This window comes from Falco cherrug, chromosome 15, assembly GCF_023634085.1.
Source record: "Falco cherrug isolate bFalChe1 chromosome 15, bFalChe1.pri, whole genome shotgun sequence".
NCBI lineage: Eukaryota > Metazoa > Chordata > Aves > Falconiformes > Falconidae > Falco > Falco cherrug.
The window spans coordinates 1,678,838-1,701,836 of NC_073711.1; the positions used below are offsets into that span (position 1 = coordinate 1,678,838).

General features: G+C 48.2%; 2 protein-coding genes across 7 annotated transcripts in view; one reads left to right on the top strand and one right to left on the bottom strand.

The window, feature by feature from the left end:
- Positions 1 to 7,918, bottom strand: LOC102049131 (DNA-directed RNA polymerases I and III subunit RPAC2-like). 2 transcript variants are annotated; one of them, XM_055727621.1, is made up of 5 exons: positions 7,763 to 7,918; positions 3,006 to 3,103; positions 1,232 to 1,308; positions 542 to 624; positions 1 to 202 (listed from the first exon to the last, which is right to left on the bottom strand). In XM_055727621.1, exons 1-5 carry the CDS (start codon positions 7,799 to 7,801, stop codon positions 155 to 157), a joined length of 345 nt encoding a protein of 114 aa, XP_055583596.1. In that variant the 5' UTR covers positions 7,802 to 7,918; the 3' UTR covers positions 1 to 154. The 2 variants fall into 2 exon arrangements, with proteins under 2 accessions (XP_055583596.1, XP_055583595.1); XM_055727620.1 differs by lacking the exons at positions 1 to 202; positions 542 to 624; positions 1,232 to 1,308 and adding an exon at positions 1,319 to 1,658 and having other exon boundaries at positions 7,763 to 7,851.
- VAMP7 (vesicle associated membrane protein 7) overlaps positions 4,697 to 22,999 on the top strand; it is a 25,146-nt gene continuing 6,843 nt past the window's right edge. The window contains exons 1-5 of one of the 5 annotated variants that reach the window (XM_055727619.1): positions 7,871 to 7,934; positions 14,236 to 14,309; positions 14,999 to 15,157; positions 18,328 to 18,385; positions 18,986 to 19,123. In XM_055727619.1, coding sequence (XP_055583594.1) covers positions 15,012 to 15,157; positions 18,328 to 18,385; positions 18,986 to 19,123 — 342 coding nt within the window. In that variant the 5' untranslated portion in view covers positions 7,871 to 7,934; positions 14,236 to 14,309; positions 14,999 to 15,011. The other 4 variants (XM_055727616.1, XM_027809286.2, XM_055727618.1 and 1 more) reach the window with 4 other exon arrangements.

Here is a 22,999-nt window from a genome sequence, read left to right on the forward strand (position 1 = left end):
TTCTGCGGCACCAAACTTCATAAACTTTATTATTAGAGAAAATACAGGTTTGCATCAAAGCAGTCATAAAAAACACCACACAAACAAAAACGCTTGACACGGGGAATTCAACAGAGACATTACACACAACCATGGGGACTGCCATCCCCAAATACTACTGCATCTCTTCATCCCTCTGGGCCCTGTATTCCTTCATGCTCCTCTGCAAACAAGAACAAAGGACAAACGTTAACAGCATGTATCTGAGTGACACATACACCGCCACCCTGGTCTGCACTGTGACTTCTCTGTCCGGTGCCTGGAGAGACTGAGGGACCGGAGAAGCTCTGACAGAGCTTCAGGTACCTTCAGAAGTTACTGAACTCTACAGGCACTCCAAGGGAAAGAAAGCCAGGCCATGCTGCAGGTCAGGCAGAGAATGTCTGAAAAAACTATCAGTTTTTTCTTGTCAAAGGTGCCTTTAGCACAGGTTTCAGCCCCTTTCTCTCACCTCTGAGACCAAGAGAGAAAAGGCCCCTGAGCTTTTCAGGAATAGTCTCACCTCAAAGGTGTTGAGCACATGTTGGCAAACACTCATCAGGTCGTTCAGCCCTTTCCGGAATGGCTCGACAGCAGGAAGGGCTCCTTCAGGAAAGAAGATGCATTAGTGAAATGGGAGGTGACTTGCAAAAAAAAACCCTTCCAAAAGGGGTTGGTAGCCCTCTCCCTTGCCGCTCTGAGGCAGCATGGCCTGCTACCAGCCTGATGACCAAAGCTGCAAGACAACCGAGAAGGAAAAGCAGAAACAAGTTATCTCATTGCAGCTACATGTCAGCCACTTTGGCTTTGCTTTCCGATTCCTGTGCTGATTTAGGTGCAGATGGAGCTCCCATCACCTCTGACACTAAGTAGCAGACCTACTCTACCCCAGCACTACAGTTTGGTGCGTGCTGCCAGCCAACCCAGACACCTCGCGACTAGGCAAGGCTGTGGGCTCCTCAGGCCTCAGCTGGCTCAGCCCTATACTTGGGAAACAGAAGAGCTGTAGCAGAATCGTAGAATCATTTATAATGGCTCAGAACAGCCCTTCCAGCTGAGCACGGGCCATAGCAGTTGCAGGCAGCTAGCACAGAAGAGAGAGCAAAGTGCTTTTCTTTATTTAAATGACTTGTAGCGGAAACCTGACATGAGCAGGGGGAATTCGACAAAAGAAAGGTGGCCCCAGACACAAAAGAAATGTGCACGCCCATACCTCTGGTCTGGATCCGAAAGTTGATCTTGCTTTCTGAGGGGTGTGTGATGCAATAGCCACAGAACTCCACATCAGGGCTGCAGGAAGGGAAAGAAAAGAGAAACTGTGAAACCTAGGCCAGTCCACAGCAAACCTCTGGCAAGTCAGATGCTCAGGCCACCCCAGACCTGCTGGGGCTCAGGGTGTTTCTAAAATAGCTGAGGGTCTTATGGGAGGGATATGCTGAAGGGAAACTACCTGTGTAACCTTATTCACACACCCCCATCTGTCCTGGAGCTGCAGCTGGAGCTTTGCAGGGGGAGGACATGGCTGGCACGATCGTAGGCACCATCTCGGAAGCACCAGCAGTCCACAGGGAAGCCTGCCAAGTTCAAACCAGGGATCCGGGATGCTTGGAAACCTCACTGTATGCAAGCCTGTTGCAGTCCTGCTGGACAAAAGAGGCTGATGGGTCTAGGGCACTGCAAGGATTTACCAAGATGGCTTGTGGCCTGCATGGCACCTGCCTTCATAAGCTGAGGTGGCTGGTAGAACACTTGTGCACCCAGCAGTAAGAACAGCTCCTTGCAAGAAGCTTGCTGTTTTTCTCATCATGATGATTTATCAGAGGAATTCACATGACATTTGCAATGCAACTGTCATTTGAGATGATGCATTGAATTGCCTGCTGCAATTTTTCTGAGGCTTACCAGCAGATCTTCACAAACCCTCAGTGCTGCTCAGCTCGATAAAACTGGGCAACCAGGGTGAACATATTTGTATATTTTGATGGGGGCAGCAAGATAATTAATTCCCAGCACCAATTCCTGCATCTCCATGCAAGCGTGAAAGATGATCAATTTGCTTGATACTGGCTGTTCCTACTCTCTTTTCTGACAGCACTTGTCCCAGAAGAAGACACAGATACTGCCTGACCACATGTACTTACATGGAGTCGTGCATCATTTTACCCAGGGCCAAGTAAGATATTCAGAAGCCTTTCACATGTCAGACACTAATTTTCCTCCACAATTAGCCATCAAGGAGCAGTGAGGGCTGGCTGTTCCCTAAGGGATGGGGAGCTGGGAGCAATGAACAATAAGATGGCCAGGAAGGCACAGGCCTTACTAGGCTAGCTCTGTCCCACAGCACCCAAGCAAGGGAGCAGGGTAGGTGCAAAGGTGGTAGCTAGGGTCAGCCAAGGGTCTGGATCACCAGGCAGGTTTGTGGGGATGAAGCAGGCCCAAGGTCAGGCCAGCAAGTCAATCTGCAGGTCAGGGTCAGGTCAGGTGAGGGTGATGAGGGTCAGACACCACCCAGCGAGCACCAAATAGGTATACAGTGATGAGGAAGGGCTGATATCAGGTCAGGAATTCAGTCCCTGGGTCAGCATGCAGGTGAACAGAATTCACAGCCCAGTACAGGCTGAGCTGGAGGCCCATACTCCTACAACATTGCCCAGGAGGGATTGAAAGCCCTGAGCTGAGCTTAAATGGGGCTCCTGGGCCCATGGGCAGAGTGTGGGTGGAGGTCCCAGGTATGGTTGGTCAGGCCTATTAAGGCCTATTAGTGCACTCAGGGTCCCAACGCTAACAAGCAGCACAGAGAAAAAGGTAATCCTTGAAGAGAGGTAGTAGGTAAGGAGGTTCTGGCACCTCTAACAGGCATACATAGAGGTGGTTTCTGATTATTTGCCTTGTCCCAGCAACAACTGAGATGCAGATCAGTAAGAAGAAAGCCAGAGTGGGAGACAGGTACCCGCAGTAATGCCAGGTACCAGACAGGCTCTACTCACTTCTTCATGACCATGTATCGGAGGGAGTTGCCAAGTGTGTGGTCCTCATCGTGCAACACAAACGTGACGCAGTTTCCATCTGTCCCATCTGCCTGGACCTGCCACAAATGGGGAAAGAAGAAATGCTGTAAGGCTCTCTGAGGTAACAAACACCAGCCCTAGGGTGAAGAATAAGCTACTGTGCTCAGCTTCACCACAGTAACTGGGAGGGCTTGTAGGTCTAGCTGGGCCACCTCTGTGGCTCATGTCTCAGGTGCTGCAGTGTGACCAAGAGCACCTTTGCAGATGAGGGAAAACTGCAACATCACAGACCTCAGTGAAACCTCTCCCTGGTCGTCAAAGTGCCTGTGTGTCCTTCCTCTTCACAGGAGAGAAGAGGAGCCCAAAGAAAACTGCAGCTTCAGGACCCATAGTGCAAGGAAGCTGGGAATGACTGTTCAGATTGATGTTACCCCAGGTCCCACCACCAGCCCTTGACTAGATAGGAATGACAGGGGACAGTCAGAAACTTCCCAGGGAGGAATGTTGCCTGTCAGCAGGGAAATCTTATCCCACCTTGAAACCAAAAGGAGCTGCAAGCCCAGATTCCCATGCTTAGGATGAGCCTGGGGAGCCCACCAGCAAGCCTTGGGCCGCTGAGCCCCACGTGTAATGAACCCGGCAGCACTAGCAGCCAGCTCCTGATCCTCCTGCTGCTTTTGCTCAGGCACCCAGAAAGAGCTCTACCAGCTAACGCTTCCTAAGAAGCCTGGTTTGGGATCCCCTCCAAACCCAAGTCACCTAACTAATCGCTTAGCTGTCAGAGGGCTGCTGAGCCTGACCTTTCCCCAGGCTCAGCGTAGCCACTGTGGAGCCTGATGTGCCCAGACAGCCCCCAACTGCTTCCTCTCTCAGCAGCAGAGAGAGGTTTAAGGTTAAGTGAGGAGCTGGGCTGAGTGCTGATTTCTTCACATCCTGCTCGTGGCCAAATCCTCAACCGCTCCAGGGGTTTTATGACCCCTCACGTTTCCCTTGGGTAGTAATACTCTCCTAGCAGTCCTGTTCCTCCTTCTACAGGTACGGCCTCCGCAGGGAATTTACTCAGCAGTTCGGAAAGGAAACACGGATGAAGAGATCACCCAGACCTGCAGCACAATTCAAGAGCAGGCTCCCTGTGCACCAGCAACTGCAGGAGGGTAGGTACGATGCAGCAACATCACATCAACAACAGGGATGTTGGACTGACAGGGTCTCGCTCACCTCCCAGCATCTCGCAATCCACAACGAAAGCGGTGAGTGTAACTGGTGATTAAAATGAGGCAGTGAGTGGCAAAACCACCTGCCCTTGCTGTGGAACAAAAATGTGTGATTTGACGCAGGTCACTCAGGCAGCCAGGGGCATGGATGGGACACCCTGCCTGCTCTCCTGCTTGCCAGATCCAGCACCATCCTCCATCTTCCCAGAAGCAGCGACTGGCCTCAGTCTCCCCTACCATGAGGCCTTGCAAGGAAGTATTTACTAAAATTATTAGCATCAGTCATAACTTGAGTGCTTGTTTTTTCCAAAGACTACAGGCTCAGACAAGAGCAGACTAACTCAGGAGGCGCCCAGTCACAGGGTTAGAAGTGCCAAAACCCCAAGTGCCACCCACCCCCCCACCCCCCCACCCCCACCCCCCCACCCCGCCCGAGACAGGCACAGCTCTGTTCTTTGGGACTGACATTCTTCCAATTTCATCACACAACAGGAGTTACACCTTAGCTCGGGTGTGGCTCTGCACACATGGGAGCAAAGAGGTGCTTTTCCAGACAGAAAGCAGTATTTACAGCTGAGTTACAAATGTTGCATAAAAATTATTTGAAAAATAGGATAACTGGGAGTTTAACACACGGTGCTGGGACCTGCACTGAGTTTGGGTTCCTTCCCAGAGCTGGAGGAACATGAACGCATAGGAAGGAAAGGAGAGGATGCATCTCTGGCATGCATGGTGGCTGGGCCAGTTCGTGGGGCTACACCAAGTGCCTCAGAGCAGCAACCCAGTGAATTTAAGCTGTCCCTGCCACCTTAGCACAGCCTAAGTACCCAGTGCATTGCTCTGGCAGATGAAAACCAGAGCACAGCCTTTTCACGCAGCCATAAGGAACACATTGCGCTGAACTTGTCTGCTTCACAGACTCAATTTCTCTCTCCTCTTTCCTGTGCAGAGTCCTCAGGTACAATTCTGGATCTCAGCAGGACCATAAGTTTGCTGCTTCTCATGAAACCGTTGGCCCACCTAGTTAGGTATGTCGCCTCTGGCACAGATGCTGTCTGATGCTTCTGAGGAAAACCGACACATTGCCCTGGAGGACAGATTTTTCTCTGGTCCCTGCAGCTATCAAGTCCCTGCCCTGAGGCAGAAGGTTGAGATTTCTCAGAGTGTTTTTGAGTCTCATCTAAGAGGTGTCCAGGTATCAAACTATTAATCACAAGAAAACTTGTCCTGTGAACCAACTTGTAAAAAAAGCCCCGATGCCATGGAGTAGGTAACTCTGCTCATCTGGAGTTTTTCTTCCTTGGTTACACGCTGATTTGCTAGTCTCTTTACCAAACTGTCATTGTTCTTGCATTATGGTAGAGGCAGAAGGAAAAGCTGATGGGATCTCAAGGAAGCTTTAGGATTGTTCAAATTCACTTGACTCCCTCAGAGACAACAGAAATGGAAAAGCCTCTTTTCAGTAGCACCAAGTGACAGGACAAGGGGCAATGGGCACAAACTGCAACACAAGGAAGTTCCATCTGAATATGATGAAAAACTGTACTCTGAGGGTGACAGAGCATGGGCACAGGCTGCCCAGAGAGGCTGTGGAGTCTCCGTCTCTGGAGACATTCACAACCTGCCCAGATGCAATTCTGTGCAACCAGCTCTGGGAAAATCTGCTTTAACAAGGGGTTGGACTGGGTGATCCCCAGAGGTCCCTTCAGGCCCCCACCACTTTGGGAAAAGCAGTCTCAGGCAAGGTGCCTATCTGGGGTACACCCTCTCAGCAAAGTGAGGATACAGCCCCTGCAACCTGGCCACCCAAGCATTAGACACCCTCCTCCTCTACTGGCTATACAAGCCTAAACGCTGCATTCTCACATCATCCAGAAGCTCTCCTGCTTAGAGGGGCTGTGATTTACGATGATGAATTATTTAATGTTGTATTTGGTGCCAAGGTAGTGCTGTGGCGGATACATTAGCACAGCGCCGAGATAGATGGGATCAGCTAGACATTAAGTGGGTGGGGAGCAGTCCTACAACTTGCTTCTTCCTTCACTCATTGCAGTTTATAACTTGTCTTGTGTGTCAGAATATATGGTCCTTTGCTGGTCTTCATGAGCCAGTATCGCTTTCTACACATCCTCCTGTTTTCTGTACTGTCCTGCATTCCTCGTGGAGGAATCTGCTGGTTTGTTGCCAGGGGCCTCTCTCCTAATGGCATCTCTTCAAAGATCAATTTCATTCATCACATCAGACTTGCAGGATTAGAATTGGACTTCCTGGCGCAATTGTGACTTTCAGCCTGTGGCCTGCACAACTGGGGAGAAGAATATGGCTCTACAGGGCCTGAGAAAGGTAATGACCAGAAGCCAGACTATTGGTAAGAGGCTCCAGGGTCAGCTGCACCATCACAAAAATTTGGGGGCTGCAGACTGAGAGGCTATGGAAAACCGTTGTATTAAGCTCTCCCCAAAAACAGCTTTTAAAACCAGGCAACTTACAGAACCTACTTGTTTCTCCTGTAAGGCTGTCCTGGTGCTCAGCTTTCCCCGTTTCCCACTGACAGACAGGTGCACAGAGCACTGGATGATCCTGTGTCAGCTCTCCCTGTCACTGTGACTTGGTGTAACTGCCAGCTGGGAGCCTACAACCCCGTTAGCATGAAGTCCAGTGCCATCTAGTGCCTTCTGCTGTCTGCAACGGGGACTGGAGATGGAAAGAGGGTCCATAAACTCCTGTCACAGGGCTCAGCAACCTGAAATGGGTGGAAGAGAGGAGGCGAGGCATGCTGCCGGGCCCTGCGGCCAACGTGCAAAGCCACCCAAGGCCTGATGTTACACAGTGCTGAGAAATCAAATCTTTAAAAAACGAGGCTTCTTTTAGAAAACATGACTAGCTTTAAAATAGGTTAGTCCTGACCTCTAGCTGCTTCTGTTCTAGCCAGTCCTGACCTCTAGCTGCTTCTCAATCACCCAAACTTCAAGAAATTCAAACAAAAGGTGTATTCTTCTCTGTCCCTCCCATTTCAGGAAACACTACACGCTTTCCTCAGCTTCTTTCTCCCTCTGCCGTTCACAGACACTGGAACGGAGCAGCCGCCCCATGCTAGGTAAAACCAGGAGGGTTTACGGGTTGAAACAAGCCGGGCAGGGCTGAGGGGTGGCACTGAGGGGGATTCAGGCTGGGATGTGAGAGGGCAAGTGGGCCGCAGACCCGGGCCGGCCTCCGAAGGGCTGTTTGCCGCTTCCCGCTGCCGGGACGAAGCAGCAGCCCGGGGATGCGGCCGAGGGCGCCCTGCGGAGGCGGTTTTCCCTCGGATCTATCGTCGCTGTCACGATTTATCCCGACGCGGGGCTCCCTCAGCGCGGGCCCGGCTCAGCGGCGGGGCTCCCTCAGCGCGGGCCCCGCGCTGAGGGAGCCCCGCCGCTGAGCCGGGCCCGCGAAGCACCGGCGAGGCCCCGGTTCCCGCTGCCAGAGGAACGCAGCGCCGAGCCCTGCCCCGTCCCCCGCCGCCGAGCGGCCGCTCTCCCTCACCGTCTCCAGCGCGGCCTTCCTCTCGCCGTCCTCCGCCATGGCCGCCGGACTGCGGCTCCCAGCGGCCCCCGCGGCGCCCCCCTCCCTCCGGAAGCGCGTCGCGGCGGCCCGGGGCCGGGGCCCGTTAACGAGCGCGGCGGCCTGCGAGCGCTCCCTCCTGCCGCGACGGCCGGTGAGCGGCGGCGGGGCCGTGGGTCGGGCCCCTCAGGACAGCATCCGGTTGCCCTCAAGCGAGCGACTCTGTCGCCGGTGCCCCCCGGGACGGCAGGCCGCGGCGGGGCCGGACTGAGTGGCTGGGCCCGCAAGGCCGGGAGCCGTTGCGGTGAGGGGGGGCCGGGCATCGGCGGGGCCTCCCGGCAGGCGGGAGAAGCGCTGCTCGGGCCGGGGGTGCAGGGCCTGGCTCGGTGTCAGCGGAGGGGGGGAGCGCGGGGCTGGCTCCGTGGTTGCGGGGGGCGGCCGCTGCTGCTGCGCTGGGCCGCGCAGCGTCGCGCTGCTGGTGCGGCTGGGAGCGGAGGCGTGTGCGGGCTGGGGAGAGCGGCCGGTGATAAACAACCGCAGCCGCGCTTGCGGTGGGGTGCGGGGGGACGCTGTAGCTAGGCATGCCTTGGGGGGTACGCGTTACCGCTCAGGAGAGCTGCTTACCCAATAGTTATATTCGGTTCCTTTAGCCCTTTCCTAAACCACGCCACGCCGCCGGCCAGAGAAGCTGATGGGCCTGGCAGAGAAGCTGGGTTCATCTTCTCTAACAGTTTGTTTCCATAACAATGAAGCAGGGGTACCTGAAGTAGGCTTACGCAGGCAGAGAGGAAGCTGAACTTCTGTGAAGCTGGTGCATGAATGTCGTGCTTCTCAGGCTTAAAATGAAGAAATACACTACAAGGCTTAACACTGCAATATCCTTTAAAGAAATAATAATTTGCCGATGCCAAGGAAAAGTTAAAGGGAAGCCTGGGCTACTTTCTGCTGAAGTCACCGTACTTAAACGATCTTATTGCAGTCAGGCAGTTTGAAACTTGAAGGGTTGCAACATCTACACTTCTTTTGGTTTTATGTAGTAATGCGATGCCCCTTGCTTTCTGTGCAGAGCATTTCTGGAAATACAAGCAGTAACCTCCTCCGTCGCTTGTTGGCGCTGAGGCTGTGAATCTTCTGGTCAAGAAGAATAAGTGACAAGTCCCCCTTGGCTGCTGAGGGCCGTGCTACTGATAGAGGATGGGCATAGTTCTCTGTGTTTGCTTCTTGCCCCAGCTGTCCTAACTGCCATCTGATAGTTTATTCTAGATCTCCAGTGAAGTCAGAGCAACAAACAGGTAGTTCTGCGTCTCACTTGAAAATAATAAATCACCCCTACTGAAGTTTTAAATATCACATTGAAGACTGAACCTTAGCTTCTGACGTTCTTTGAGATGCTGCAGTTTTTTCTGTGCCCTTCTCTTAAATACTATGAGGGGCCTTATAGACAGCAGCATGGCGCATTTTGCAGCATGACTTGCAGTGAGTAAATAGTCGTCGTGATAGAAATGCAATGCTCGGCTCACCTTTGTGCTTTATGTCCGTTAGTTGCCAGATGCTTCTGGCACTGCTGCAGGAGCTCTTTGGATCCGTGGTGTTTTCTGGGTGGCTGAGGAATCCAGCCTTTTCCCCCTTTCCCTTCTGATTTGGAGCCTTTCCATGCAAGGCCTACCTGATATCTCTGAGTTTTTCTTTTAGGAAGGCTTGGTCTTAGTTCCTTCCAGCCATTCAATTTTGTAAGTTTAGACAGAAAATAGTTGTAATTTCTAGGTTATACGAAAGGGTTGATTTTAATAAATTCAATTCCTGACTCTTGTAACTTCTGAGGAGAGATGTTATGTAGCAGTTTGATAGATTTGTATTACTAACAAAAGCGATAAGTGAGTTTTACAGGGCTGCATGAGGTGCTGCTTATATAGAGAGAGATGCTTCTTGGACAAAATGAAGCAAAACAGGTGAACATTCTGCTGGAAGCTGGGGCAGCTGTCGTGCCGCAGTACATGGCTGCTGCCTCCTGAGTAAGGCTGAGGACTGTGAATTGAGTGAGTTGATCTCTCCTTGCTGTCACAAAGAGTGTGGGATCCTACAGTGTCAGCAAGCGTCACCTTACTTGTGATGTTATGGAACTGGCACCTCACCTCTGTGAGTTCTGCAAATATACAATATGAAAAGAGCAGAGACTTTTAGAAGTTGTCTAAACCACTTTGTAATCCTCAGTCTGAACCTGGAGTTGTTCTGCTCTGGGAATTAAGGTGCCTCTTTGCTCGTGTGGGCTTTGTAGTTCTGAGCTTAGTTGCTCACTGCCTTGCAGGCTGCTGATCTCTTGCAGTGTGTATGTGGGGGGAGGGTTTGTGACTTTTTTCTTTTACAGCTGCTCCTTTATATTGACCCTGTGCATTGAGTGACTGGAACGTGAAGAGATTGTTTCTTGATACTTGACAGTCACCTGATTGGCTCAAGAGGCTTAGTTGTGTTTGTTTATTCCTCTCTGTGACCTAGTGCTGTGCCATGCACTGACATGGTTCTGGTTCAGTTGCTGGCCAGAGCACTGCAGATGACTGTGTCTTGGTGGATCTGAAGGGACATGATTCTGTAATAAATTCCTCTTGGGTTAGTTAGTATTGTTGCAGATTAGTGTGCTGTTGCTAACTGTTCACAAATTCTTTCACTTGTGCTGCTCAGCAGTTCCTTGTTTTTAGGAAAACTAGGGTTGGTAGCACCTAAAGGGAGCAGGAGTTGAGTGAGTAGAAAACAGAATAAAGCACAGTTTGTGTAGCTTGCATCTTCTGGCTAAATTAGTCAAAGCTCAGGTGTAGGAAAGGAGATGAGATTAAGCTTGTAGAGAATCACTTGTGAAGGACTACACAGTTGAATACATTGGCCACAGGTATTACTTTTCTGTTCCCTCTGTGGCCTCATCAGACAGGAGTGAGCTGCTATCTCTTTGATCAGGAGAAACTAGGAACAGTTGTGCGGCAGTTAATAATTTCTTCTTATGACATTCAGTATCAGCTGTGTGGCTACCCTTGTATCTGGTGTGATAAGCATTTAACCTGAGTTATCCAAGGTTTAGTTTTGCGTTTCATCTTCATTGTAAACGTGTTGGGTCTGGTTTTGCACTTGGCTTCCCTTCTGTTAACGTAATCTTCAGGTGGAGGTAGTGTTTCCTGCGGGAAGGTTCCAAGGAGTTGCTTATTTGTCTATGTTTTAGCTCGGAGTAATCTCTATTTCTGCTCAGTGCCAAGTCCAAATGCTCTGATCTTAAACGAATAAGCTGTGAGCATCAGGCTAAAGCTTTTGGTCTCTTCAGGTCTGTGGAGTGGGGATTATGATTAGTAATTTACTCGTGTTTAACTAGAGGTAGGTGAGTCTTGACTTGGAGCACTAGAGGCTTGCTTTGTGACCCTCAGTGTCTGTAGAACAGTGCTGTGAAGAGCTGATGGTAGCTTTCTAAGGTCAGAGGCAGCAGCAAAATATCACTGGAATCTATGACTGCTTTTCCTGCTCTAATGCAATTCAACATGTGGTTGATACAGAAATATAATGCTGGCTTAAAAAAAGAAAACAAATCTACTGAACTGCTAGGTTGGCTGCTTAAGTCTTCTGTGGCAGGATGTCAGAGAGCTCAGTGCTGCAGGTTGATCGGTCTGTGAGCTCTTGCAGTACAGCTTTCTGGAAGGAATTCTGAGCTTTCTGTTGCGAGGAAGCTCTAAGAGTTGGTGAGATGTGATCTGGCAGGCTGGTTCGGTTTCAGTGGTGCTAGAAGGAAAAGGTTGTGGTCATGCTTCTAAGAGGCTTTGCAAATTACTTGGCTCTGTGCTTGTCATATGATGTGTTGGTAGTTCAAGTGTTAGAAGAGATGATACAATGCCTTGGGAGTGCATTTTAAGCTCTTTTAAGGCATTTTCTCTAAATTGAGAGCCCTAGAACTTCACAGGCCTTTGTATAACTTCCTTGTTCCTGTATGAGAAGAATGGTGTGAGAGCAAGAGCGGCCTTAAAGCCCAAGTGCTGTGAGAGTTACAACCTTGACTGGGGCTGGACCATGGATCTGACTTGGTGGGCCACCTGGTTTGCTGCTTGAAGATTCTACTTGATCTTCATAGTATTTCTCCCTGGAAAAAAAAAATACCCTGAACTTCTGTGGAGTGAGTGATTCTCAGTGTCATGAGCGGATATACTGAGTGGGGCTGGAGGTGGGCCTGGCTGCGTGGTGACTGGTGGGATGTCTAGGGAAGAGTGGAAGAATCGAAGAAACTCTTCATAAACTCTTAGGCTCCAGTGAGAGGCTGCTTGGGTGGTATTTGTTTTATAGTCATTCTTTTCCTCTATAAACTTTCTGAACTCCCGTGAACTTTTTTCTCCGTGATAACATGCAGGAATGAGCTTCAGAGGATGCATTGTGTGAAGAGCTACTTCCTTCTGCTGGAAGCTGGTTTTGAACTTGCTTTTCATTTTTGTGTTACAGATAGTGGGTAGTCATGACTTTCTTCTGTGCTTTATATTCTTTCTCCTTGGGTATCTTTGTGCTGAGGAGTTTCCTTAGAAAGTATGTAAGGGGAAAAACTTAGCCTTTCTTTTCCATGTTCTGTAACTTCCACGGTCATCTTCAGGTGGACACTGACTGCTTAATTGACCATAATAAGCACCGCCTATTCTTTATTTAAAGATAATTTCCTCTTTTATATCTAAGATTTTGGGGGATTCTCTGTAACGCTGACAGGCTCCTTAGAAGGCGGTTGTGAACCTGCAAGCTGGCGCACCTGTGACTGTGGGAGGAAACAAAGCACAAACCTAGCTGTTTATCGCCTTTCTTCTGACATTTTTTAATGAGTTGGAGCTTGCTTGCTTGCTACAGTCTGGAAGGGAGGGGAACAGCTGTGCAAACCCCACTTCCTTCACCAGTAGTGAAAGAGGGTCTGCTGGTGTGGGCACTCTTCACCTTCCTCCTTCCTAAGGTTTTGTGCAAGCCTGTCTGCTGTAAATCGTGTTGTTTCAGTCCCTGAGCCTGGTCTGGATGTGGTTGGCTCCTGGGTGGGAGTGGTAGGTGGGAAGCAAGCGGGGGCGTGGATACTGGGACGCAGTGAGTGAGGACAGGGGAAGATGTCAGCTCAAAGAGAGCAGCCCGTAAATGCAACAAGTTGCCTTTGTTCTGAAAACAGATCTTTCTCTGAGATGAGGTAAACAAGAAGCAAGCCGTGCAAAGCAGCACAAGGGGCTTCCCCCGTGCCCGTGAAAGGGCGCAGATAGGGGTTGGAGCACCAGCTTTAGGCCAGGAGGAAGTGAAAGCAGCAAATCTGTTTGGGGAGCTGCTGCTGAGTGCTCTGGTGCTTCCTCCCCTCTTCCAGTTACTGATGCCCTTTGTTGTGTTGCTGGTCATGAAAAGGGAAACAGCTGATCTGGGAACTTGCATCTGAGTGGTGTGAGGCTTTGTCTGGTGTATTCTCTCTTCCTCTGTAGTGGCACTATGAACCCTTTCAGGTTTTCTAGAGTGCGCTTGGCTAGGTGCTGTGCTCCAAAACAGTGTCCTTGGAGATGTTTTACTGTTCAGCTTCCCACTTTGCTTGCTGTGGCCCTTCTCAAACTCATCCTTTGCCTTCTGTTCCCTTGAGCTGTGCTGGCTCTGAATACCTTAGTGCTTCCAGGTGGTTGTGGCTTAGCTGTGGAGTCTATTCTCTTGTGGAATAAATCCACAAGTTTGTTTCCTTTTCCCCTCCAATGTTGAGCTTTTAAACCTGTGGGAGGTTTGGGAAATTACCTGCCTGACAGAGGCAGGCTCGGCCAGCACCAAGCTCAGACTGACAGAGCGAGCCCCGATGCAGTGGGATAGGGATTGTATCTCAACTTCACTGCCTCGTTGACAGCTCTGCATTTCTGCATTCCTCCCCCCCCTCTTCCACGGGTGCATCGGTTCATGTGAGAGTGTGAGCTCTTGGGGCAGATCTGTCTGCACGGTGCTGGGTAGGACCGATCCCTGCCACAGAAGAGGTCAGTAGGTCACTCCAGTGGGTGCCAGAGGGGTGGGAAGTCTGGCTGGGTACACCAGTGTTTGGTCTTTCTGCCTGTGGTCTCCAGGTCCTGAGGTGGAACTGCAGCCGCTCTGCTGTTGTACCTATTCCTAGAGAGGTCTCCAAGCTACTTGGTGGCATTGAAATAGGCGTCTGCTCTTTCCAGCCAGAATGCAGCTGTTTCTAAACACAAATCAAAGCGGGCAGTATGTGGGCAGTCAAAGTGCAAAGTGAAAAATAAGATTTTGAGGGTTTGCAGGGTCAAAAGTCTTCCTAAGCCTTTCCTAAGCAGAAAAGAGGCTTATAGATGGACCGGCTCAGCCAAGCAGATGTCACAGCTCTGTCTGACCTGTGGTTTCATATGTTAAATCTTAGGTCCGTCAGTAGATTAATCTAATGATACTTGATCTGATTAAGTGTGTCCCTTTATATGATAGCATGTGTGTTTTTCCAGCTCTGGAGACTCCACAGAAGTCTGGCCCTCAACCAGTCGCACACTGTAACCTGTCCAGTTTGATATTTATGCTGGTACGTTGGCTTGTAGAAATGGTGTGTTGCTGAGGATAATCAGTTTGCAAATGTGCTGTCTCTCTGAGAAGTGCCAATTCCGTGCGTTTACAGGAGCCTCAGGACAATATACACTTAGTGACCATTAAGTAGACCATTACAAGGGGATGTGTATGGCGTGACTCTAAGCAACTGGTAGTTTTTCTTCTTCAGTTTGAAAGCCAAGGCTTTAACCCTAACCAGTCATGTGTCAGGGAGGGTGGACTTGATCTGTACCTTGAGCTGCTGTTAACATAGCTGCCAGTTACTTCCTCTCTGAACTGGAGCTTGCTCGCCACTGGCAGTTTTTTCAATAGCAAGCAAGAAAAAATGGAAGGGTCAGTTGAAGAGCAAAAATATGTACTAATAGATAGAAATCTAGGTGGAAACAAGGTAGGCAGAATTCATTATGGGATCGCTGACTGTGGGACACCATGCAGTTGTAAATAGAAAAACCTTCTTCTAGAGGTTATTGTAGCCTTGGTGGTGTTCTGAACAGAGCCTAAAAGGGGAAATAAGTGCAGCTTTCTGATAATGGTGTCCTGTTGAAGTATTAAACAAGCTTATACCTCCCTCCCATTATGTTGAGGGCTGAGAGAATATGGTTAAGATCATGATACTTTCTCTGCCAAATATCGTGAATCTAATTCTTGCAGTGTTCTTGTTTGCAGGTAGTGTGAAGTCATGGCTATCCTGTTCGCTGTTGTGGCGAGGGGCACAACCATCCTTGCCAAACATGCCTGGTGTGGAGGAAACTTCCTGGAGGTGACAGAGCAGATCCTGGCAAAAATACCATCTGAAAACAACAAACTGACCTATTCACATGGGAAGTGAGTAATGCTTGTCTTCTGGGAATGGAAGAAGAGAGCAGTGAACATGCACGAGGACAGGGATAAATGGGGCGTAGCCAAATTCATATTTGGATGTGTTAGTATGCTGATTGAATGTGCAGTCAGCTCAACAGCTACTTTTTGTTTCTCAGAACTTCACGGCATAACCAAGATTTGAATTTGGCTTAAGCAATAAGTACCAAGGCAGTTGATAGGAAGTGAAGTTTTCTGTTGTGCAACTCCAGAGTGAGTTAGAGGGTGCTCAGCTGTGGATGTCAAACTGTTAAGAGACTTTGGTATTTGGCTTGTGGAGTCGTTTGTTGGCTTTTCTGAGGCTTAAACATGGCTTCACATAAAAATGTCACCCTTCTCAGATCACTTGTTGATCCTTGTTGCTTTAAGGTAAGTTGTAGAGTCATCCTGAGCTACCGTAAATCAGCCTCTGGGACAGAAGGATTTTTCCCAGGCTTGTAGAGATGTCTGAGCAATGCTTGATTAATGTTGATAGAACGGAGGGAGTAGATGTAACATCACCTGAGACTATGCCGATGTGTTGCACATGCAGAGTAGGTAAGTCAGTGTGCTGGTGGGCAAACTAAAGATCTGTGGAGAAAGCGGATTTAGAAGCATTAGATCCTACTTCAGCTTCTTTTTTTTATTTTTTGGAATTGGCAGCGGGGCAGGATTCTCAGTATTGCCCAAGCTGTTCTGTTGTGTGAAACCTCTTTTGGCTGCAAGAATTGGGGTATCTTCTCGTGTCTCTCCCTGGCTTAAGAGCACTAAAAGTCCCTGGGGCAGAGTTTCCTGAGGAAGTTGCCTGCCCTGTGGTCTAACATACTTTGGATGCTGAGTCTTTTTTTTCTCTACTGTAATTTTAAGGTACAGTTATTTTCTTTTGATGTAACTTTGCCTTGTGTGCTGTTCAGCCAACTATGGAGTTGAGTTTTAGGAGTACTGTAGTGCACTTTTCTCAATGAAAACTTGAATTGTGATAGAGACTGATTTGTTCTTTGGGGAGCACTGAGAGCTAGGTAACTAATGCATTTACATTTGCAAAGCATGCTGCAAAGTGTATAATCTCTTGCTCATTACTGACTGTTTCCTTAATGAGGATTTAACATCACTGCAGTTTGGTGGTTCTGGTTTGCGTTGTGCTATTGAAGCACAGCTGCCATTTAGCAGCTCTGGGCACTGAGCTACCATCAGTGTCTCCTCTGCTAAAGTTAGTTTCTTCTGACAAGCCTTATATTGGCTTTTGAGAACTGCCTCTTTGGTCAGAATCTGTCAACCCTGCCTTCCCTCTAGGAAAGGAGAAGGAATTGATCCTAGCCGTCTGTTTGGGGGGATTTTCTTCCTCCAAGGTTTTTGGTTTGTAGTGCTATAGAATAGCCTCTCTCTCTTTTTTTTATTTTTCCTTTTAGTTTTTTTTTTTTTTCTCCCCCTTGACAGTGATAACTGGGCAGAATGTGAAACTGTGAAGCTGAGTGAGCACAAGGAGTTGTCATTCTTCCCCTCTGTAGGGTTTCAGGGATCCTTCTACCTTGCCAGAGTCCCAGCTTGTAGGCTAGAAAATTGCCCTGTAATCTGCCTGTCTAGGATCAATTCTCCTTCTGAAACAGGAAAGAACTTGATTTTTTTAACTTTGTTTGAACTTCTTAAATGCATTTAATGAGTTATTTTTGTTTTCAAGAAGAACTTCTGTGTCTTTCGTATAATCTCCAAGGAAAACCAGCCCTCTAGCGTCAGGAGTTCTTGGGGTTATTCTGTCTCTGCTGTTACGATTCTTCTACGAGTTGCTGGGGAGCCTACAAGGTAGTACCAGACAAGCTTTATCTCTCTCCCTCCAGGAAGGAGAGGCAATAGTTACGGATGTGCAGGGATTTTTATTTTTTTTATGAGAACAGACCTGCAGGGCAGTAAACTATACTTCTAGCTCATGCCTAAAGCTTATTTTGATGTTATCTTACTTATATAATACAAAACCTGAGTCTGAAAGCTACTGAGCTGTGCCCTTAGAGCTGTACATGCATTGTGCACTGAGCTGTGCAGTACCTGCATTAGCTTGCTTTTATTCTGGTGTTTGTAAGAGGGTCCACATGCTTACTGAGGATGGGAATACGCAAATGTCAAAGTGAAAGGATACACAGAGTTTTTAATTAAAATTTAATTTATTTTTAAAAAAAAAAGTAGTGTTCATGTGGCCTTTTTGCAACTCTGTTCCTATTTTGTCCTGCTGTACTGGTCAGAAAAATACATCATGTAGTGGAGCATCAAATGGTAGCGAGGGGGCAATTTAATAAAAAAGCCACAGCTAAAGCCAGTGGGTTTGACTAGAATGCTCTGATCAGTTCTGGTTTGGGTTTAGGTGTGTATGAACTAAGGTGTGTTTTTTTTTCTGGTGGGCCTAAAATAACAGCTTGGTTTAATTTTAATAGGAAATAGGAAAGTATTGCTTTGAACTGGTTTGCACTTTTTTAGGGTACTAAGGGTTGCATTTAACTAATGCCTGTGTTTGCACAGCACCACCAAAGGCGTCTGTATATGAATAGTTAACCTAGCCACATGGTTCAGGCCTGTTTAGCCTGATTATTGTTCTATCTAATTCATTTTCTGCTGTGGTTGCTTTTGTCTGTTAGCCTTTGTGACAAAAACCAAAGGTAGGGCAACCCAGCAGTCATAGAAACAAGGCTAAAGAAGCAAGTCACTGTACTGGTGAGGCTCACTAAAGCATCGTCGTTAATTAACTGCAGCTCTTGTCACATGTGAACTAGTGCATGGGTGCTTGTATGCACATTGATTAGGATTAGACATAAATCTTGCTCCTGGGTATCTTGTCAAGGTTTTGTTTTTACAAGTAAGTAGCTGGAAGAATGTGGAACTGAAGGTGTTTGGTAACTAAATGTCCCACAAAGTTATTGCTGAGCGTGGAGTGCTGTGAAGCACGTGAGGCCGGTGATTCCTTGACATGTGGTCTCTAATTTGGGGTAGCTTGTAGGAATGGAAACACTTCCCTGAACAAAGTAGGCATCTCTGTGAGTTCCTGTAGAGTAACTGGAATTTGCTTTTCTACTCCTCCAGCCCTTGAAGGCCCCACAGGCACTAGTGTCTTCTAGAAGATTAGTCCTTCGGCAGCTCCAAATGACCTTTTTGTGTTGTTTTCTTCTCTGCAGTTATCTGTTTCATTACATCTGCCAAGACAGGATTATATACCTCTGCATCACAGATGACGTAAGTATTTTGGTCGCAGCTATTGCACAGACAGGCTCTTTGCAGGTTTTGGCTTTTTTTTTTTTTGTATCTGTATGTTAAAGAAAATCAATACTGAGTGCTAAGCTGAGGTGCTTTTTTTTCCTTATTGGAGCCACTGCTTCTGTTCATTCACATCAGTTACAGCTTTGAAGTCTAAGCCTGGGACTCAGATGCATGTGAATAGTTTGTTTTGAGGTTAAGTTCTTGGTTTTGCATAGTTTCTGTCTTAGCAGCCCCAGTCCAGTAGAATCTAGATGTAGAGGATAGCCTGTAATTGCCAGTGAAATATATGCGTAATACTCCTGGATTCTGGAAGTGTTGGGAATAGGTACTAGGCACAGAATTAGAATTATGGATTCCCCAGTAAAGTCTGCTGCTGAGCAATGTCCAGGAAGCTGAGACTGAAATCTGGCTGCTCTTCAAACCCCAGGATAACCAGTCAAATCCCATAGCGTTAGGAGCAGCATGCCTGTTAAGAACTGATAATTACAGTTTCACTACAGCTGGCTGTGTGCCCTGCACACTTCATTATTCGTGACTTGACACAGCTCTGGACGTGGTCTGCTCTCTTCCCTCCAGGACTTTGAACGATCCAGAGCCTTCAACTTCCTGAATGAGATCAAGAAGAGGTTCCAGACCACATATGGCTCAAGAGCACAGACAGCCCTTCCCTATGCAATGAACAGCGAGTTCTCAAGCGTCTTAGCTGCACAGCTGGTGAGATCTGTTGCTAAATGAGGTTTCCCTAAGAAACCAAACTTCTCCCCAGAAATTCTCCTTGTATTTTCTTACTCGGAACTGAAGCACTGTGCTGAGTCTGGGTATAAAGCCAAGGGAGTTGGCTCTTCTCCCCACGCTTACCCTGCAGCTGGGTTGCTTCACTAGTTAGGTGATTAAAAATGGGTAGGGGTTAATAATGATGCATTAACTGTCTGTACCAGGTAGCTGCCCCAGAGGCTAGATCTTGATGGTAACGTTTGAAATGTCAAACCTAGTTCCAGCTGACCATTCAGTGCAAGCTAACATCACTGTCACAGAGAGCAAGACTTGTAACAATGTTTGTTACTCCATTTCTGTTAAGCTAAACTTTAGAACTTGAGTATCTGTTAGTCCCTGACTGCCTCTCACTTGTCTCCCATTTACTTCATGCTAATTTCGGTGGCACAGTTCTGGAGTGTGACAGGGTATTTGCTTAGGGTACTGCATCCTTTCCAGGAGGAAAGAAAACTGGGCTTGGACTACAGTCAGGTGCTGTATACAGAACCGTGGTAGACTCTCCAGCTAGCTTGCACAGAACCTCCAAGGATTTCCATTCCCCAGATGGGTAGGAGGTTAAAGAGCAGCATAAATGACTTGTGAAAGGTCCTACATTCTCTGAGTTGACGTTTGCCTTGGACCCTTCCAACCCCAAAATTAAAAATGAGGGTGTTACAAAAGTGAGGGGAATATTTGTTTCGTCCTCAACTTGAGCTTTTCAGCTGAAGCTGTAGTGGTGTTTAGGATGATGCCAAATTCCAAGTCTAGGGACTGCAGGCACTGTAGTCTTTGCAAGATGAGTTGCTCCACTAGTGTGATTCCAGTCTGGAAGGAAAATTAAGCCCATGTCAATGGGGTCTGTGCAGGCACTGAACAACAGCATGTGAAGGGCTGTAGACAGAGAAGAGAGCCTTGGCGCGTAGGGTGCGGTGCCGCAAGCTCAGCCGCTGTCGGGGAGCTGCTGGCAGTGTAAGGTATCTTGTGGCACCCCTCTCCTGCCGTGTGAGAAGGGAGCAGGCTGTGCTAGGCTTCCCGCTGGCAGCATAGCGTGTTGCTTTCCGTTGCTGGAACTGGACGGCACTGCTGTCCGGGTGTGTTCCGGCTTGTGCTCTCTGATTTTATTGGCCCTGTTGACAGCTCAACTAAAGCAGAGTTCCGGATGCTGTTGTTAGGGCACATACAGAACACTGGCAATCACCTTTTTAAGAAATTTCCAGGGTTCAGAAGACACTATTCTGACTACTCTGGGCCTGTTCTTGGACTCCTGAAGGGAAAGGTTGGGCTGGAGTTGGCTTCCCTCCTGAAGTGCAGAGAAGTTGTGCTTATTTTGCTTACTACAGGAAACTGATACAGCCTTGATACTACCATCCCATTTTCACTAAAGTGCTTTGCTTGTTGTGTATTGTTTGAGGTGTGGCAAAGCCCACAGCTGCCAGACAGGAGAGATTTGAAATAGTTTTTATTTTTTAATGTATTTTATTCACAGCAGTATATGGGTATAGCTTCTGCGGTGTTTAAGTGCACAGCGTAGCGTTTGCATTTCCCTTCAGCCCTCTGTAGAACGTGATGTGTTTCACAGAGCACTTAATGCAGCGTGGATGTGATGTGTAACCTGGGTCTGCAAACAACACCCTGCCCTGCTTCAGTGGGGGTTGTTGAGTTTTTTTGGTGGGAGAGAGGAGGAGAAAAAGCACAGAGCAGTTGCTCTAGGTGTAGGATTGAGCTGCTTTTAAAATATGAGCTGTCAATGTAGTGGGAATGTTGCAGTTTGCACTTCTCCCTGGTGTTGGGTCTGCAGCGGTATACTTCCAGCACCTGTAAAGAAAACAGGCCTGGAGAAAGCATAGGGCTGTCGCTAGACGTCATGTCAAATTAAATGAATGAAGTCAGGTGGAGAATACAGAAGGAATGAATAACTGCCCTGTGACTCACAAAATCAATAGCCTTATTAGTGCACAAAGCCTCAGGGCATACGGCCTACAAGGAGAGTGTTTTGAGTCTTCAGTTGAAGGCTCTTAAGTGAGTCCTTAATTGACTACAGACAACTTCATAACTTGAGCCATGTTGGTTTGGGTTTGGTCCTGGTTTTTTTGATCCCTCCATTCAATCAAAGATAAGATGTCCTTGCAGTATTGGCTTTCAAGAACTTGTACACAATCTGTACCTGGGGCAGCTATAACTGGTGCTGTACATGTGGTGTAGGAAGTTCCAAATTTGCTCTGCTGGTGAGCATGTTAGTGCTGCTGCTGTTTGCTGCGAAGGGCTTTGCAGAAGGAAAAACCTGCTGATCTACTGTTAGTGCCGGGTTTGGTGATGTTACAGGTGCAGGAGGAGAGGTCTGATGCTGGTGACCCATGAGCATCTCTCTCATCTGTAAGTGTAGAAACCGGGCAAGCTTTATAAAGCTCTCCCGCAGCACTAGTTGCATGTTGAGGTGAAGCCAGGACTCTGAGGTGGGTGAGGGTGAAGATCTGCACTTGCCCTGTTGCTGCCTGGAGTTTGTGAAAGGAGCTGTTTGTGTCGGTGCCCTCGGTGTCTAGCGGGGTGATTTGGAGCATGGAGAGCTGCACATAGCTTGCTGCACAAACTGTTCTTTGGCTTATGCAGCAGATAGAAAGCAAAGAATAACACCACCAGGGTGGCATTATTATTCATTGGCCCAGAACGGCCCAGTGCATTGTGCATAATAAATTAGATTAACTTCCCATGTGTGATAGGACTGAATTTTTCCTTCTTCACTTTGATATGTGGAGACTGAAATTATATAAAGTGATGACTCATTGAATTGTAAGCTGTTCACGACTGGAGTAAGTTAAATGAATTGCCTTATCGTGAGAGCCAGGCAGTCTTCAGAGCCATGGCGTTGATGTTCCTCTAAAAACCCAAGCTTTTCCATTTCTCTAAAGCACGGGAGGAGCTGCCTACCTTCGCTCTTGCATATTGATAGGAATCCAGGCATCAGCTAATAGAAGTTAAGCGATGACAAAAAGCTCTTCCCTCAGTGGCTCCAACACTTGCTGAGCTGAGCACCCTGCTGATCAAACATTACATACAGTGCAGGAGCAGGGCTGTTACCTGGGTGATTCCTGTAACTTAAGGAGTTCAACCAGTGTGAGGCTGAGGGTGGAGGAAGAGATCACGTGGCAGTTCAGAGGTCATGCTCCCACTCCAGTGTAGCGCACGGATAATACGGAAAAGGGATGCTGCGCTTCCAGATAAAACAGTGACCGGCTTGGATAGCATGCCAGTCTCCTAGAAAAGCTTATCTCTGAGGAGAAGGTCCAAAGGAGCTGTTGCATTCAGTGCTGTAACCGTTAATTATGAATTGATATATGGGTGCTGTTAGGGTTAGGGACTGTTGCTTCCCGTGTTGTCAGAAATGTCTGCAAATCAAACACTTATTCAGAAGGAAACTGGGGTTTAAATAGCCACGTGTGTGATCCTGAAGTAGAGCAGTCGTGACCTAGTCCTGGCCTCAGTCTCCTTAGTCTGTTATTTGGGTAGAGATGCTTCCTGAAGGTCTTCAGATGTGCGTGCAGTGGCTACAAGTTGAGGAAAACAACAGTTTATCTGTGAGTTTTGCTGTAGAGACCCGTTTCCCTGGGTGAAGGTGACTTAAAGGGAGTGGGATAGGAGGAGCTGTGGCGAGCAGTGCTTGACTGCAAAGGACCTGTGATGAGAGCAGCGACTTAAGATCAGTCCAGGAATAGCAGAACTCGGTTAGCCAATGCTGACTTCACCTCAGTTTCGCTCCTTTGATTCTGCAGACACCGTGAGACTCCTTTTAACCTGGAGATGTTGGCTAGTGCTTCCCTCCCCTACTGGCCTCAACCACGC

What these genes read in the sequence shown, in the direction of transcription:
- LOC102049131 (XM_055727620.1), bottom strand. Translation starts at nt 7,801, where the DNA reads ATGGCGGAGGACGGCGAGAGGAAGGCCGCGCTGGAGACG. An exon ending in GGAAGGCCGCGCTGGAGACG is followed by an intron (nt 3,104 to 7,762) that starts GTGAGGGAGAGC and finishes CATTTGTGGCAG; the next exon opens with GTCCAGGCAGATGGGACAGA. An exon ending in CGATACATGGTCATGAAGAA is followed by an intron (nt 1,659 to 3,005) that starts GTGAGTAGAGCC and finishes TTTGTCCAGCAG; the next exon opens with GACTGCAACAGGCTTGCATA.